The following is an 18,773-nucleotide window of genomic DNA, read 5'->3' as shown; positions in this document are numbered from 1 at the left end:
TAAAATAAAAAGTAGTCAGCATTTCACTCTTTTCCAAAGCAAGAATACTGAGCCTTGGTAGTGTCAACAGCATATCCTTGTAACGGTGCCCACCATACGCTGTACTTCTACGCTGCTCACCTTTCCTTTGAGCAAATTAAATTATGGACTTACACAAAGGTATCAATTACTTCTGGAAAATACTACTGGCCATATAATTCCACTATGAAAAGTCAAAAGCGTGTACTTTTAAAAAGAGTATTACCTTTGATACCAGCTCATGTCATTGTGCAGCTCTCTCCCTGTTTCTCTAAAGGCATTCCTGCAGCAGTTGTATTTGCAGGCTGTGCACAGCTAAGCATGGCTTTTCACTGTCTTGTAAGCAGATGCCAATCATATTTAATCCTGATGTTAGATAACTGAAATTCATACTGTTTGCAAACATCAAATAATTCAATCCTTTTATTTTCAAGCCATTCTGCTGTTTGCTCCTGTAAGTTGCCATGCAAACTGGCTCAAGTGCCACACGAAAAATACAGCTTAATAATCCTTGCCACGTATGGAGAAAGAAAGAATTACACAGATGTTTAATTATCTTAATGAGGTTATCCCCAAAAGGCTTTTATAACCTCAGACCTGGCAAAGACTGTTCTAAAAACCAAAATTCAGTAAAAGCTGTACACCAGGCTTGAAATTTAACCCTTGCACATCATGGTGTCTCGACAAAGCCCTCTCGTGGGAAGAACTCAGCAGAAGCGGGTGAGCGCTGAGGGACGGGAGGACCTGGCTGCAGTTAACATCAAGGGCCAAACCCCCACCTCTGTTCTCAGTCCCAGCTCATGACTCAGGTAAAAGCCTCAGCTGGACAACTTTGCTCACAACAGACCATTTATCTCCTGTCAAATACAAAGGATATGTTTACATGTCCAGCAGAACAAACCAAATTCTGTGGGATAATATCTGCTCTAGCCTGATTAAACTGAATCATGCTGGTTTTGGTGTTTTGTTTTTTTTTTTTTGGTAGAGCATCATTCTAATTGCTGTTTTTCTAATTTTCAGGTTTCAGAGTCATGGACAATGCTGAGCAGCGGTGTGTGTAACAGTTGCAGATCAAAGGTACAATTAGTCTAATGTGGGCACCAAAACAGAGAAAAGGATGATCAGGAAAATGAAAGAGGAGAATGCAAGCAGGCGTTCAGTGACAGAAGAAAATCATTAGTGTTGGCCGATACCACCAGACAAGAAGAGGCCAATGCCATTTGGAAAATAATGACATGGCCTCAGGAGAGGTGTGTGTGTATGTGTGTGTGAAATAAGCACTAAAAGAAAATGAGCCTTGCTGTACTAATTGGCCTCGCACTTTCTCTGTAATTTCTCATGTGTTCCTTGTTCTCCTCTAATCATCCACACTTATGAGTACTTCCCCATTCAGTTATCTCCTTACAACTGCTAATTTGATGCTATATAATTAATTTTACAAGTGTACATTGTTATGAAACAATTTTCTACTCTTTAAAATGATTAAACTTTCTACTCCCTAAAACATTTTTGAAACCTTGACAGCTTTTAAAAAACTGCTTTCCTGGGGAAAAGATGCATTCAGAAATGTTTCTGCCCTCTATGGGACACAGGGTTCTTTCTGCTAACTCTGGAAGTGGCCTTTGCCCTCTTTTAACTGACCTGATGCTCAGGAATGCTTTCAGACACTTCTGGCAATGTCCTCTTGGCTTTGCTGGCTGTTGTCTTGATTTTAGTTTTAGCTTGTTATGGAAAACCTTTAAGACTCTTTCTCATAGGAAGAGATCTTGCTTATGTCTGGGGTTTCACTGACCTCAACTTGCGTGAGCTAGGTCAGGTTCATCTGTATGAATTACAAATTTCCATATTACTGTGGAAAACAGTTAAGTTGAAGCCACTAGTCTTAGGCTTTGTGCTAGTGTTTGACTGATGAGCCAATCCACCAGCTGTGGGTTTTGCTGGCATGTGTCTTTAGTAACCTAGGTCAAGCCTGGAGGAAAGCTCCTCCTGCATTCCCAAGAGTGTCCTCACAGGGGTAGCACTCCCAACAGGCCAGCCAGATCTAGCAAAATAATTAGGCAAATTCTGAGTTAGGTGGACATCAGCTATCCACTGCAGAAGCCTGGTGACACAAGATGCAAAGAAAAGAGGAACTTGCCTGAAGAGACTTTGAAGGACAAGGGTCAAGGAGATTCAGACTAAAAGCCTCTGTCCAAAAGCCAGTAAGAAATATCTCAAAATGTTCTCAGAGTTGAAAAACATTAGCCCTTCCCAATGTCTGGACAGGGAGTCATCAGGTTTGTGACCAGCCTAGCTTTTTTCACCTGGAGGTCAAGATCGGGGAATGAACCTCTACCCCAAGGAAAATGGCATGAAGGAGCCCTTCTTCATCTCTGAACAGCCATTCCCAGCCCTTTTGCTGCTGAGTGTCCTCTTCAGAACACTGAGGGGGCCTGGGAGAGGCTTGTCTGGGAAGCTGAAAATATGGTACAGTTCCTTCTCCTCATCCTGATACGTCACCAGAGGTTTAACTAAGATTAATTTGGGTGAAATGAGTAAGTCCTTCACTATTTTTTTTTCCCACCTAACATGTGCTGGTTATTTCAGATGTCATTTCTTACACATGGAAGTCATTTTTGTAAGACACAGTGATCTTACTAAGTTATCCTCCCTCCATATAGAAGCATGGAAAACCTAATTTGCAGAGACCTTTCAGGGCTCATCAACTTTGTGTGCAGTCTTCAGAAGGGTCATTTCAAGCCTCCAGGCCTGAAAGTGAGCAGAGCTCTTAAAAGAGGCTGTCTAGAAATCACTACAGGCTAAGGGGACACAATTCGTAATAACCAGTATTTCTTATCAACATTAACAATATTTCCCCATCTCATTGATTTTCCTCTTTTTCATCTTAATTTCATCAGGGAATACAAAACAATCTAATAACAATCCCTTTGTCATGAGCTAAGAAACAAGACCAACTAACCATCTTTCCTCCAATTTATCAGGCCGAGAGTAAGCCATGAGGCCCTTTCTAGGTTGACATGTGACACTGTAAGGGGACACTTAAGGGACACTGTACTTGGGCCACCCAAGAAATTTCACAGAGAAACAGGGAAGCAGAAAGCAGGAAGAACCAAAGACAACTATTTCAGAGGCAGGTTTACCCAGGCAGATTGAATTGCTGGGGTTTGAACCTAAATGGTGCTGAATGCAACATGACAAAGCATGGCTAGAACAAGTTCCTTCCTTCCTGATGAAAAGGTGATTAGGGCAAGCGGTCTGTTGAAAGCTGCCTGACAGGCATCTCAGACCACATTCAGTGGGAGCACTGAAGATTTCCAGTTGCAGAGTAAGAAAACCAGCAGCGTATTTAAAAAAAATCAGCACAACCTGGTGCAGGTTTCTTGGCTTCCACATTGTTAATCTGTTCTTCTTACAGAACAGTTATGATTCACAGCACTAGAGTCGGGTCAGCATTTCTGTAACAAATGTTATTAAAGACTGGATTTAGCTTTGTTTTTAAAATTGGTTCTGAGTTATAACTGAGTGAACAATGTCGGCATTTTTGTGTTTATAAATGTAGGGAAAAATAAATATGTAAGGTTTTTTCACAGTACTCTAACTCTAGAGCAGCTTTGATGGAAAACCAAAATTACAAAACAGCCTATAGATTAGCAAAATAAACCATAACAGTAAAAAACCTCAAACAAAAAAATATGCACTATCTTATAAATGCGGTGGTAAAACACATCATCACTCAGATAAACTTGCTGTCGTATCTAAATCTCAGTCCTTACTGTGCAAATAAATCCATACGCATGTACTCCATTTGTTCCTTGCAGTCATAAGATCTGTTTTCCTCACCAGTGCCTGGAGGTCCCCAAGCAGAAACATGTGCATAAGCACTGGACTTTCTGCACAGCGAGTTGGGAGCACCACGAGATAACCTGTTTGCAAATCCTGAACACAGAGGGCTTGGTGCACACGCAGATCACCTGGGCAAGCTTCCAAAAGGTCGGATTTGCTGGGTCCATACTGTGGACTTGGTACATACATCCAGAGTTGGCATGTACAGGAGCATGGGTAATTCTCATCAGGACAAACATAGAAAATATGTGAACTCTGCCTGGTTGGTTTTTTTTTTCCCCCCCCCCCACAGGAAAAACCAGAAGGCAACCCTAGTGCAAAAGGTGCCTTGTCTTGGGAGATCAGAGCATGTGGTGAGAAATAAACCAGCAATGATCCTGTACTGGGGAGAATATCTGAAAGCCCAATCAGGGAGAATCCTGCAGATAAACTAAATTAGCTTACAGCACATCTAGTAACTTCCCATGAAACAGCAGCTTGGCACAGCAACCGCTCTTCCAAATTAATTTCACAGCTATAGTTCACTGCATTCCCCTCTTTTTTTTGAAACAAAATTCTTAATGCAGCATGTTGGGGGTTAACAATTTTCCAAACTTTCTCTTCTAGTAAGCAGTACAAGGAGCATGAATCTGTCCCAATAAAATAGAAGGATGATTCTTCCCCCTCTTCCCCCCCCAGTAACAGTTTGTGGGTTGGGCCCTGTGGTGACCTGTCCACCGGACGAAGCCAGGCACCACAAAAATGTATCTACTGGAAATCGGTAAGGAATTTGGATTGTGTAACTTTCCAACAGTCATATGGTGGTAAAACCAACTTCCCCGGAGGTCACTCACCTGGGTTAATGGTGATAAATTTGTTATCTGAGGGGTATTCCTCTGGAAACCTGTCCTCCTTTGGAGGAGGTTTTCTTGTTGTCTCTGGTCTTCTTGGGATCTTTCCCAGGGAAAGTTCGTTTGTGAACACTGGCGGCACTTGGGTGGAAGGGAGCGGCTGGGGCTGAGCACCTGCTTTGGCAAAGCTCTCCTCCTCGGGAAGTCCAGCCGTGGGTGCAACGTTTTGGTTTGGCTCTTCACCCGATATGGTTTTATTTCCTTCCTCCTCGGCAGTCCGGTTGGGTGAAGCCGTGGTTACGCTGGGCTGTGTGCTATTGCGTGCCTCCGTGGCCGCCGTCGCCCTGTTTTTCTCCTTCTTCTCGGCATCCTTTTCTTCCTCTTCCTCATGCTCCCGCTCCCCATCCTCACTTTCACTCTTTTCATCCTTCTCCCCCTCCTCGGCTCCCTCACTGTCCTTTGTCAGCGCCGAGTCCCGCTCTGGTCCCGGGGAGGTGGCGGCGGCAGCCTCGGTGGTGGCCACCACTGGCCGTCCCGCCTGCTTGCTGGGGGCGGCCGCCGCGGGGAGCCGCGTGGGCCACACGCTGCTAGGGAAGGAGGAGATGCCACCACCGCTGAAGCCCAGCCCTGCCAGCAAGGTGCTGGTCACCACTGAGGCCACAGTGGCCTGGCTGCCACTGGAGGAAGGTCCCATCCCCGTGGCCATGGACACGAAGGAGAAGGGGAGCCCTGAGGAGGTCCAGGTGGAGGAGCCGGAGCTGATGGGAGCCATGTCGGCTGAGGAGGCAGGAGATGCTGTGGGCTTGAGGAGGTCACCGGCAGCAGAGGGGAAGAAAACATAGCAGAGAGAATCAGCAGGGGCCCCAACACGCTACCTGGGGTCATTTTTCTTTTGCTTTTCCCTCCCTTTCCACACACATGCCATTCTGGTTGCTGTTCTCTTAAAATGAGACTTATACCAGCTGGATGCAGGGCTGAGCCAGGAACAGGACAGGCCACAGAGCTACACAGCAAACCACGAAGGGAGGAAACGGCCCTGCATTCACCACTTCCAATCATTATCATAAAAACCCTCTTTATCCTTATCTTTATTTTACAGCGGGACCTTCTCCACCCACGTCACCGGTGACTTGTGAGTAACGTTTCCTCTCAGGGGTGAGGAGGATGTAAAGGAGTTTAATGAGTTTAGCTGCATTACTCACAGTGCTTTAATCCTCAGAATACAGAAGTTTAAAAATACAGCGTTACATAAGGGCTGTCCCAAAATAAGGGTTGTGCTGCCAACGTGAGCATCCGTGGCTGGTGGGTCTGCTCTGACAGGGAACTCTGGCTCTTCCCACACACATTGTGAGGGCCTCGAACAGCACTATTTTTATTTCCTTAATTTACCCATCAGCATTATTCTCCTAAGGACTGATGCTGCAGTGAGGCGTCCCTCTCGTTAGAAAAGACCTGCAGCACGGCCAGCTGGACACTCCTGAAGGACTTGGAGAGCGTCAGGAGCCCTTCGGCAACTCACCACAACCTCTACCAGGACCACCAGGCTGTTGCAGCCATGTATAAAGTCACCTTTCCCCATCCACAGGGCTGTCTCCATGGGCACCACCAGTGACCCAGAGCCAGGGCTGGCACTGCCCACTCTCCCTGGGGAGCTGAGAGGAAGCAGGGAATGAACCATGGACTTTGCATCCTCTGCACCCTGCCACTGTTACTCTGATGTCAGCCCAGTGCATGCATGCCTGCACGTGGGTCTCTGTGCACACATGTGTATGCTCTGGCAGAAAGAAAAAACCTTGGCATATAGTTTAACAACTAGACAAGTCATTCCCCTTCCTGAGTTACATGTGGAAAAAGACACTGAAGTGAGCTCACTAAGGAGTAATTCTGTGGAATTCTGTGGAAGAGTTAGGGTCGGCAGTTCTGCCCGGACAACCTGACCACGCTCCCTCTCTGACTTACTGAAAAATGTCTCCTGTTACTGAATTCATCAGCAAGGGGAGCACTAGCTGTAAAGGTACACATCAGACAAGGACAAACAAAGGTTAAATAGGTGCTACTGAATGTTGAACAAAACTGTAAAATGTTTCTTTTTGGAACTTAAATCTATAACTTAACAGTATTTCTGCATCTCTTTACAATTCCCAGTTTCAGTCAAGCCGTGTAGTTGAAAAGCTGCAGCAAACCAAGGAAGGTGGCTTTCTCACATTATTTTTGACCAGCTGCAATCACAGAGAACCTGAGATCTCAGAAGGAAACCTGTGCTTTACAGATTTCAAGCCAAAACTTTAAATAAGCATCTAAACTTTTGGATACTTAGCAGTGTGAATCCCTAAGGCACTGTGAGATTTGCTTTATGCTGGCATGTACAGTCTCAAAGCTGGACTGAGTATTAAAATTTGACAGCAGATTTTATATATCTAGAATACCTCTATACATCATTAAACAAACATTAATCACTCAAATTCAAGTTTTTGTATGTGTTATTTGCTTACTAGGGCATATATCAAACTGGAATAGAATAAAACCAGAAGCAATGTAGTTACAGTAAATTCAATAGTAAGAATTCTGTCCATAAATTTGACTGAACAATTCAGCATGCTGAACGCCAAGAAATTTAGGTTATGGATAGGTTATGTTAAATAACCTGATAAGGTGATTTCAAAACTGAAACAGTGTATTCCAGTTTTACTGTAAATTTATCAACATTTCTGATTCTGGAATACAAAAATCAGCTTCAGTGACTCATTACAGTCTTACCTGAATTAAAATTAAAACAAAGAGTTTGTAAAGCATTTATTCACACAACAGCAGGTATCCTTAAAGCACTGGAAGAGCAAAGCCTGTGTGAAGCCTTAGTCCTGTTGCATGTACTTCTGGTTATACAGTTAATAAAAGAAATGTAATTTATTTCCAGAGTCATCATTAGGATTACAATTCCCCTCTAAATGAGCTCAGTACATATTTGGGAAGATTTTTTTTAACACTTGACTCTCCAGTGGTCAAAACCTCTCGGAGTATGAAGCTAGAAAACCAAAATCTTTCCAGTATTTTAGATATGTATTAAAACCTTTCGTGGCAGATCTGAACAACCACCTCCCCAGGAAAGCCCGGTCTTGTAAATCCACCGATTTACAACATCGTGCTGCCACCTGGTGGGAATGCCACCCCGAAGTACCGCGCTCCGCAGGGATTTACGGCCACGACTTACCACTCCTGTTTTCACAATTCTGGTCCCCTCGAAAATTCGAGTAGTGTTAGCTGAGAAACAAAGACCAACAGCGTGTCAGCGCACTGGGAAGGGAGGCATCGCCAACATCGCTACACATCGCTACTGCAAAACATCTAGGCGAGTCTTAGTCTGGAGTAAATTAGTCTGGAGTAAAAGCAACTGAGCTCGTTTGGGGTTACTCACCTTACCTTGGACTTGTGTCTAAAGACAGATTTGTTTGTCTTTAATTATTCAGGCCTGGCAATGCTGGTTGAAGTGCACGGTCAGAAAACACATGCTCTCCTTCAAACCCAAGCTGGGTGAAACGTCCTGACTTACACAGGAAGCAAGTGTAGCAGATGATAATAGTTTTTTTCTGCCCTTACGATAATATTATCATTATTTATTGCTGTTCATCTCAACTACAGCTATAATCAATCTCTGAAGAATGTTTTGAAAGCTCAAGTGGATTCTTCTAGGTTAAATCTTGGGTACAGCCAAAGATGGGAAGAACAGCTCCTTTTTGGGGAGACATAGAAGGAAAAACATCTACTCCTACTGCAGATGCTTGATTCACTTCCACTGCTTTGAACCCTGGGCTAGAGCACCCAAAGAGTATCTGGCAAAACCGTCAATAATGATTTACTCTTAACTGCAATTGAATAGGTATCATGGCCAAATTTAAAAGAATTTTTCCATTCCATTATCTGCTGAAAGAGGCCATAGGCAGGAATATACAAGTTTCTGACTTCTGCCTGGCACTTAAAGTGAAGTCCAAAACACTATGCCGAGATACTAAGAAGCTGGGAGCTACATATGAGATGTTGCTTGGACAGGGCATTTCTTATCTGATCCCTCCTCCCTTATATCATTATTATAATATAATCCCATATTATATATGGGGATATATAATCCCATCTCTCTGCAATGCTGCTAACACTGTGGCATGACACCACAAGAAAACTAAATTGTCCACAGCTTGATATCCTTCAGATGCTAAGTGCTAACAGAGTAGGATTAAAACCTCCACATTTTCTGAAAATCACACTGAAAAATGCCTTTATTATTTTGTTCCACATACAGCATCAGACCCAAATGACTTAACTCTTTGCTTCATCTTAAGGATTTAATTTTTTAACTCCCTCCTTGTTTTGTTCTTCCATTACACATTCCAAGGTTTATATATCTGTAAACTGAAGTGGGAGGGAATGCTCTCAACAGAGGTTAATTTTGCCCTACTTAATACAAAAAGTAGGAGCAAATTCCCAGGAAGGAGCAGAACTTCAGCACTTAAAAAAACCCCAAACCATCAAGTTCTACCAAATCTCAGCGTTACCAGATTTCTCCGATAAACTTAAAATGAAATCCACGACAAAGGACAGCTTAGCATCCAGTTCTTTTCCTCTCATTTAAATATGTATGTTTTCAAAATCACTGAGGTTGTGTGCATGGTAAAACCTGAGTGTCTCCACAGGTGGCTGTCAAGGTAGGACTGATCTCCTTTTCTCTTTACATAAAACAGACACCGATCAGACTCACATTCTGCTACAGCTGCGCCTCTGATGCATAAGCAGTCTCTGATGAATTTGGTTTAGAAAACTAGTACCAAGAAAAGCTCCAAATTCTCCTCAAACCTGATGAACCCTGCCAGCAGAGAGGTGTAGGCAAACCCCCACCACTAGAAATAGGACTCTCATAGAGTCACTGGTCACAGACTGAAATTAGCATTGTCTACAGGCATTCAAACATCTTCTGAAATCATTCCACACCACATTGCACTCTGCAAATACAATGTTAAACAAACAAAGAGTTATTTAATGTAAAAATAGGTATGTGGTTTTTTTACCTTGAAAGAGCATAGTCTGGCTAAAGTCACTACGCATTTCATTTCGGCAAACTGCTTGAACTCTGAACAGATAAAGGATGTCAGGTGAGACATGGCTAATGATGGCCTTCTGTTTAAAAAAAATAGATATTATTCAGTTTTTTACCCCCACAGTACTGTCCACGATCAGTTTGAAATATATAAAGCAGTGTGCTAAACACAGGACATTTATGTCATGTAAGACAAACTTATTTCTAAACAGGAATATTCACTGGTCCCCTGGGAGAGGGCAAGGCACCCATTTAATGCCAACGTACCCTGACTGCTGACTCTACCCATGAGAAAGCAATGAAGATGCCCCACATCTACTCTCATGACCTAAACCTCAAATCATCTGACTTTACAGCAATTAAAATGAGATTTTTATAGGTGTAGATCCAAGTTCCAAACATGGGATAAACCCAGAAAATTCCCTGCATGTTCAAACCAACTCTTTATTTTGCAACAAACTGACTAAGGCAATTTGATGCCGGTGGCCTGTGTAACGTGATGGCTCAGCACCCTGGGCTGGGATGTCCCCCCATACTCTTAGACCTGAGACACTGCCCTGCTGCCTTCCAGACACTCTTTTGTGTTGCCTTAGCCCACAATCACATCGGTTCACGTCTTGCAGCAGACAGCGGCCACAGTTGTGTGGGTCACTTGAAACATCAGTGATCTCTTTAGTAAAACAACTACCCAGCTCTGTTTCAAGACGGGACAGCCCAACTGTTTCTACCAGAGAACTGAAAGCAAATTGCACTTTCCTCTGCAAAAAGTGTTTCCTTCTTCTCTTGCCCCTAGAATAGACGAAGCTGTCATTGCTTTCTTAACCTCCAAGCTCTGCTGCACGGCACAGGGTCTCACGGCAATTTATTTCCAAGCTATCACTCCATCACATCCCCTGCACTTTTAATTATTTCTTTTACATAAAAACAGGATGCTTTCACTGCGCCCACCTCATTTTTGCTGATTAAGGCTCTCCTCCTCATACCTGATTAAAAAAAAATCTCCCTTAAGAGTGTGAATTTATGACAAGAGAGAGGTTACAATACATCATAACCTTGGGTGCCTTTCAATAGATTCCTTTCTGATTTTGTGAGGCACATCATTCCCTAATGTGACCCAGATAACAATGTCTAGTGGGGAAATTGAAAATAGAAATGGAAATGAAGTAAAAGAATCTTCATCTAAGGGAATAAGAGAAGTATTATTGTATAACTGATTGAATGGGCCCAGAGGACTGTGTATTTGGGAAAAAAAAAAAAAAAGATAACAGTCATTAGGAATAACACTCTGCTGCTGCATTTTTCATGTGCATATACAATTACTGATTTCATTATTCTGGAGGCTTTCTTTGATTAACAATAAACGGAGGCCTTTCAAACCTGAATATGTCACTTTGATTTTATATGCAGAGAATGTTAAAGACCGGTACAATACTTGCTTCTACTTAGACAAGAATGACAAGCAGATCAAATCCTAAATGGAGGAGAAAGATCGGTGTTTCCATCTGTGCCTGAACTATCTTGCTCTTTCCTCCTTTTTCTCTTACTGCCAGACGTAGGCAGCGCTCGTACAGTGCCACTCCACAAGAATCTTCTAGCCCTGACCATGCACCTCCTACTGCTGGCAGCACTTACTGCCAGGAACTGCCTGAAAGACTGCAAGGGGCTATGCACAGTGAAAAGTCTGAGCCCGGGTTTTGGGGGATCGGACTTTTAATGTGAAAATCTGTGAGCTGAACACAAGCCAAAAGGTATTCAGAGCCTAACTATTTCCCGAGCCAGATGCTTCTCAGCAACAGTATATGAAAAAGTGTCTGCAGATTTAGTCCTTTATGCACTCGCATAAACTATAAATTCACACTCCAGTGTTTTGGGTAGTCTGTTAGGCAACATTCAACTAATGCAGAGTATTTTAATAGCAATTCACTGCGAGTCAAACACTAGCCTGTCTATAAGGTAACAACTGTTTTCCTTCTCTACTTCCTTCTAGTGAGAAAATAACACTATGAGGATAGCTTGATACATATGTCTGGGTTTGATGCTGTGGTTTTACCAGGTCCTTGTCACTGTCCTTGGTGAAAGTCTTCTCCTTTTCGTCTTCATTTTTAGTCCAGCTATATGAGATCATGTAGTTCATGATCGGAGGGTGGTAGATGGTTTCTGGTTGGTTCCAGGTTACAAGTAACGCTGTCCTGTTCACAGGCTGAACTTTCATGTTGACCGGGGGAGTGCTGCAAGCTAAAAAAACAGAAGGAAAAGATATGAAGCTCTCCCAAATAACCGAGAGAAAACAAACAGGAAGAACTGCGCCTCACTGTAAGAGACAGGTTTTTTCTTTAATGCCCTTGCCTACGGTAACAGCTTAGACTGCAATCCACTGAGACCAATGGGATTTAATACCACCTGCAGCTGCTTTCTGCTCCGCAGAGTAAAGGTAGCCAGAGAAGCTATTCTCTGCAGGCAGGTTGCTTAGTTCTCAACTTATTTTCAGTCCTGACATTTGCATGTACATTTTAACTTGGTCACTTAAGAGCTCTGCACTGGAACATAAAGAAGTCCAATCAACCTCAGCCCCAGTTTCTCTGGCGCACCGTCTCCTGCTGTATGAATAAATAAATAAATACTTCAGTGTGCTTTGCAGGCCCTAGAAACAGGTGGAATGCCTGAAAATGTGACATTACTGGGTCAGTAAGTATTTTCTTCTTCACCTAGTACATTCTTGCACACAAGCAGAGGTTACTTTATACTTCTCTTTCTACGTATTTTCCTTCATAGATTCTCAACTGTTTGTCAGGAATGTAACACTGGCACAGGGGACAGTGGCACCTGATGGTCCTCATCCATCTCTTTCTTGTAACAGGCAGGGGAACCTTCCAGCCAGCCCCTGAAAGCTGTGCCTTCCTAACTGTGCCTACAGCGGGGAGGCACAACTTACTTCTCACTCAGGCTTAAGTTGGTGGGGATCTCAGCGTAGGAACAGCTTAACCAGTGGGCAAAAACACAGCTTCTGCTTACTGCAGACACCAAACCCCAAACTTCTCCAGACCAAGCCCAGGCACAAACCCAGCCCCGTACACTTCAGGAGTGGGATGTGCAGAGCCCACTCACAGCTGCTGAAGAAAACATTTTTCAAGCCATTGAAATGTAAAGGGCAGGGTACTAACGAAGAACACTAGATGGCACTCCTATGCTACGGAAAAAGTACATCATTAACTTCCCAACTAGAGTTTAGATTTTTTCCAAGCTTTAAAAATCCTGTTTAAAATACACAATTCAGGACAGATTCTCACATTCTCTTTCCCAATATAAACTCTGAACCAAGAAAAAAATCACAAAAATCCCTTGCAGTGATACCTAAACACATGTGTTGTGGCAAAGGAGCTGGTCTCTTCTGCCAGGGAAAGTCAAAGTGTCACCCAGCCCATCATGCTGACACTGTTTGCAGAATTATTTTTCCCAGTACGACTTTTCCATTTAAAGCCAACACATTCAGCTTGTTTGTGCTCTGCAGGTATATGACTGCCTGTATATTTGGCCATTATTTCACTTCTAAAGAGTGCTGGCAGCACTGAAGGGGAGAAATGTCTATTCCTATGCCTGGACTTGCAGGTTGGTCATGTAGCACGGCTGTCACATTGCTGAAAGAGCTACAGTTCCTAAATAAAAATGATTAAATGCTGTAAACACCAATATTACTAGCACAATAGAAAAATACCTGTCAAATGCATTTGTGCAGTTATAACTCACATTTTGTAGCTAGCCTGAACAAGAGAACATATATTGCAGAAATATGCTTGGGCAGGAAAGATCTTTGGTGTTTGCTCCTGCCATGAGTGGTGACAATCTTGCAGTTTTGCAGTAGATCCTTCTGTCAACTCAGAAGGATGATCCAGCAAAGCAAACAAACCCTGCCATACCTCAAATCACTGACAAAATGAATATGAGTTTCTATTTACACTGAGTTGCAAGGGCCAAACTGGCATTCTGCTGGCAACGCCATGAAGGCAGATGCAACACCTTGGTCTGCTGCCTGCAGACCCCTTCCCTCCTGCTCCCTCCTGGTCTCTGCAGGGAGCCGACAGAGCCAGCGTGCCACAGAGCACAGCACAAACGTGGCCAGGACCCGGCCGAGGGAGCACAGCTAAAAGTAGTCACTGTTGTCACTATTTAGAGCTTCCTGATCCTTGGTATGCCTCTCCATGCTCACCTCTTTCTGCTGAGATAGTCAGATCAATTCTCACTGACATCACTGTTTATTGATAACTGCGCCAATAAATCATAATTGCCGCCTTTGAAGCCCTTTGTCATCATAGAATTACACTTCAAAATGCCAGGACAGCCTTTATCGCTCCACCTAATCAAGTCCCATCAGAGACAGGAGCCCAGGTGAAGGACTACCCAGACCTAAGAGTCTTATCCAGTCCTCCTCCTCCAGGAGGACATGCAGAGATTTATATATTTAAAGTAATCATGCATCAAATTGTTTTAGAAATAATTCAACCAGGTAACCTTCACAAGAGACAGCGAGGCAGCTGTTCTTCAGAGAAGGACCCCGAGCCACCCTAGGGAGAGGAGACTGTCACGTCCTCCGTTCCATGCCACTCTTTGCAGCCAGCTTTGATGCCATTCACAAGAGCTCACTGAGAGAAGTGGGTATTTCCCAAGGGTAAATAGGAGACTCATTGGCTCAAAGTTAGGGGACCCTCCCTGACCCTGTGCCCTGACCCAAGACAGTCATGAGCACTTGTAAGCGGCCGAGTGACTCCAGTGACTTCACTGAGACAACTTTTGATGAAGACAAATCTCATTCACAGCCAGCTAAAAGGAGGCTGAATTTACAATACTGCTATTTCACAGTAAATATTACAAATTTTTCATGACTTAGTATGACTTTGTTCCAATTACTCCAATGCACATAGCAGTACCTGATGTAATTAAGTAATAACCGACTGTTTCTGTTCAGCCACTTTTTTTTTTTTTAACAGCTTATAAATGGGAAAAAAAAGAAATCTTTTTTATTAAATGAAACATATGGTTTTATTAATTTAACTAAACCTGCTCAGGACACAATGGAATAAAAAAAAAAATTGATTCAATAATTCAACACGATGATTTAATTAAAGTGATACATAATAACACAGCAAACGTCTGAAAGGCAAGAAAAAAGTATAATGATTTGACCACCTAAAAAACAACTGGCATTTTCCAGAGATCTAATTTTCCTTTTAATACTCTGTGTTCCTTGGATTTTTGAAAGAAGATTAAAAGAATCACAGGCTCCTCATTTTCTTTGCTTTTGTAGATGCTAAAGAACCTCTACTGATTTTGCAAAATGTGCAGCTGAAGAACAAATAGAAACGTAGAAAGAGGTTGGGACAGGGAGGGAGAAGTTTGCATCTTCCTCTGAATTGTATCATGACACACTAAAGAGAAACACAAGGGGTTTTTTTGTTTGTTCTTTTTTAAAATTAAATCAGGCTAAATAAGCAAAAAAGCCTGTGAATTCATCATTGCTTGAGAAAAAGAACCGAAACCAACCACCAGCATCATTGCACATTGAAATAGCACCTCAGATATTTTAAGAAAAAAAATTACTAATGCTCTCTTTTAAATTCAGATCCTAAGGGATAACAAAAATATTGAGGGGGCTTTCAGAATGTCTTTCTGTGGTGCAGTGCAGTGCAATACTGAGCAGATACTTAGCCTGGCCTGAGTAGGTCTAGTGGGACACCAAAGCCACTATCTCTCCTGGCTAGCAGACTACTCGTGCCAGGACTCCTGGAGGCAGAAAATCCTCGCCAGGGTCCTGGAGGCAGAAAATCCTTGCCAGGGCCACAGGGCTACATCTCGGAGGCACCCAACAGGCAAGAGCGCTCGCAGTACCACGGGCACGCCTCGCAGCAGGCAGCAATGCCCTGAGCATGGCACCCCTCGGACCTCTCCGAGTGAGAAACCCCCCTCGCCCTCCTGTCAGGGGTGACCTGAGCTGGGAACCTGGCAAACAAGCTGGCTCCTGTCTTATGGAAAAGTCCTGCAGAAGAGGGAGGGGTTGCACGGGTGCATCTGGAGGAAGCCCTCTGACCCGACACAGGGCAGCCCCAGCCGGCGTTTCCAGCTGCTGGCCATGTGCAGGGCTGCCTGCGAGCTTGACACAGTCTCTTCTCTGCAGATCAGCCCACCGGGGAAGGCAAGGGGCAAGCCAGCATCTTGGCTAGCCTTGTCTTCCAGGGCTCACTCAAGCCTGGAGAAAACCTGTTTGCCACTCGCAGACAAATGTAGCATGCTAATATAGTCCTAAGCACTGGCCAGGCCAGCCATACAGCAGAGAATTATTTTCTTCATGTTAAAAACATTCCATTGGGCTGGAACAAACAAAATTAATTTAACAACTCTGCATTCATCTCTCCCATAATTTGATTTGTATGTTGTATTTGGCTACGTAACCTCCACGAGGCTTTCCTAACTGAAGCCTGATAAAGCTTAATCCAAAAGCTCCTGGCAGCTTCATTTCAGAGAGCTGAAAGACAAAAAGGGGGCTTATTGTTTTGCAAAAATTTAACCACTGATATTAAGACACACCCATGAATGCAGAAAGGGCGTAAGAGAACATTACAGCTTGCCTTTTTTTTTTTTTTTTTTTTTTTTTTTTTAGCAGCCTGCATTTCTCTTTCAAAGATAGAAATGTAAAAACCAGCCAAACTTTCTGTGTTCCATCATGCTTTTTGCGTATGCTACCTGCAGTTATAAAAAGAGCTATTTAGGGAAAGTTTGAGATAGTGCAAGAACTGTGTATTTGGTTATTGCTTGTATTACCTTCTCCCTGTAAAACAGGTGCCTCATATGATGAATCCAGCGGCACTGGGCTCAGAGGGATTTATAAAATCCTCTAAAAATGTTCTAAGTTAGCTCTTCTATGCATAAAAATGTCACCACTTTAAAGGCAGTTATTTCTAGCTGTGCTATGCCCTCTTTTGGAAAATCCCACTCTCTCCCTCCTGCTGTATGTCTCAGCAATGCAAAACTGCCTCTCTTTGGTACCATGGGATACACATCGTGTGATGAAACCCTGACAGTTTTTGGCACAGAAAAGCAACGTGCCAGTAAAGTCCTGAATCCCTCGTGGTAAGATGGGCAGGGACCTTCTAAGGCAATTCATATGTGGAGGGAGGAACCATCAGCATCAGGATGTGCCCATAGCACGTTACTGACTCAGGACTGTTCAGAGGTAGCTAAAAGACAAGAACAAGGATATTGTCTTGCTCTGGGAGGCAGCTCCTAGCTCTGAAAAGGGCTTCACTTCTTCTTTCTCTCACTGATCTGGGCAGACATGAGACAAGGGGTTGGGAAACAGTGTTGCCCCCTTACGAAGGAGGAGCACAGAGGATGTTATACATGGCATTTCTTCCCACATGTTCAGTAGGAGAGAAACTGAGAGGTGAATATAGGGGTTTCATGCCTTTCTTCCCCATAAGGGCAAACAAGTTGGTGGCCAAGCATTTTGGGGAGAGAGGGTATTTTTTTCCCCTCTGCCCGAGCACTGGTAAGAAGCTGGAAGGACCAGTCCTGCAGGACAGAGGGACCACTTGCTGCTGTTGCTGTAATGACACCCAAGTCAGCCACAAGTTTCCCAGCTGATTTCAGAGAAGCCTGAAAACTGTCATTGATGTCTGTGCTACCAGCAAAATACTGCACCACGTTCACTCAGCCCTGCAGCCCCCAGGAACCTGACTGCAGACAAGACAAAAGCGATGTCACCAACAGAGAAGGGAAGAAAATTACTTTCAGCTATATATATATACACCTCTATAAACACACACATATATATATTTTCTCATTATCAGACCCTCAAAACTTTAAATAAGCCCTGAAATGCAGAAATGTGGGTTATACTGTAACAAGAAAATTCACACTTGCCAACAGCATCATGGAAAGGGAAGTGATACAGTGCCAGATTCAGGTACCTTGCATCGGCACGACTCAGTGGGGATGCTTGGGAAGAGACTCTGATCCATAACAAACAACAGCATTCTTTGGGCTGTTGGATTCAGTCTTGGAGTTCATGGAGGGCTGTGCTCCCAAAGGATAACAAATAGACTACGAGGATCATATGCAGAGACAACACAGGCTTTAATACATAGAAAAGTGCTAACAGGCATACTTACAACATTTTCCCCCTTCTCCTTTTCCTAAATGTTTGTAATTTTTTTTTGCTTTGCTTTAGTGTAGGTTGTTAACTTCTCAGAGTGCTTATAAATGACATTATTAATATATAAGGATAATTGCTTTAAAGAGACGCATGCATTTTTCCTTTACCTTTGCCTGCACTTTGCCAGCAGGCATTTGCAGGCTCCAGAGCATGCCGTACACACAAATATTTGTGTTGATCTACTTCAATCCACAGGCAGAATGTAGCTAGGAGACAGACTATTTATCTTCCCTGCTCTTACCTTTCACTATGCTTCAAACAGGCAGGGTTGTTTCTTAAGGTGTGAGGGACACCGTCAGACCCCGCACTTGTTTTATGAGCCCTGTGAAATAACCTCATGAGCAAACTGGCACGTGAGGCACTTCTGATGGGGAGGCTCTGGGCAAGCTGAGTTTTGCCCCCGTGCTGTCCGTCCATTCCCCGAGGTGAACGCACAACCAGCATTTGGATTCATTCCTGTATGGCTTTCTTTGTAGCGTGTGAGTTTCCATGGCATCACAGCAACAGACCCTGTCTTACTGAAAGGCATGGACTGTGTGTTTTACTACGTTGTGTTTCAGCCCAAATATTTCATATATTTCACAAATACTGTTTCTACAGCTGTGGCCTGAATCCTCAGTGGGTGCAGATCAGCCTTGCACCATCAGATGCCATCCCATCTGATGGCCGCCAAGGATCTGCCCTGCAAGTTTTGTGTTTATATTGCACACATGCACATCTACGTGCAGAGGGTGACTTGTGTTTAAAATGTACACTTGTGCCCTTATTTATACAGTGCGTCTGATGCAGCACGTGT

General features: G+C 43.5%; 1 protein-coding gene across 1 annotated transcript in view; it reads right to left on the bottom strand.

Moving 5' to 3' along the window:
- The window catches only part of PTPRG (protein tyrosine phosphatase, receptor type G), a 318,991-nt gene that overhangs the window by 73,197 nt on the left and 227,021 nt on the right, over window positions 1-18,773 (bottom strand). The window contains exons 8-11 of the mRNA XM_026857419.1: window positions 11,825-12,009; window positions 9,746-9,854; window positions 7,900-7,949; window positions 4,695-5,493 (exon numbers count right to left, since the gene is read on the bottom strand). Coding sequence (XP_026713220.1) covers window positions 4,695-5,493; window positions 7,900-7,949; window positions 9,746-9,854; window positions 11,825-12,009 — 1,143 coding nt within the window. The remainder of the gene's footprint in view (window positions 1-4,694; window positions 5,494-7,899; window positions 7,950-9,745; window positions 9,855-11,824; window positions 12,010-18,773) is intronic.

The sequence above is a fragment of the Athene cunicularia genome, assembly GCF_003259725.1.
Source record: "Athene cunicularia isolate RWA chromosome 12 unlocalized genomic scaffold, athCun1 chr12_part1, whole genome shotgun sequence".
Classification (NCBI taxonomy): domain Eukaryota; kingdom Metazoa; phylum Chordata; class Aves; order Strigiformes; family Strigidae; genus Athene; species Athene cunicularia.
This window is presented reverse-complemented; position numbering and strand designations above follow the sequence as displayed.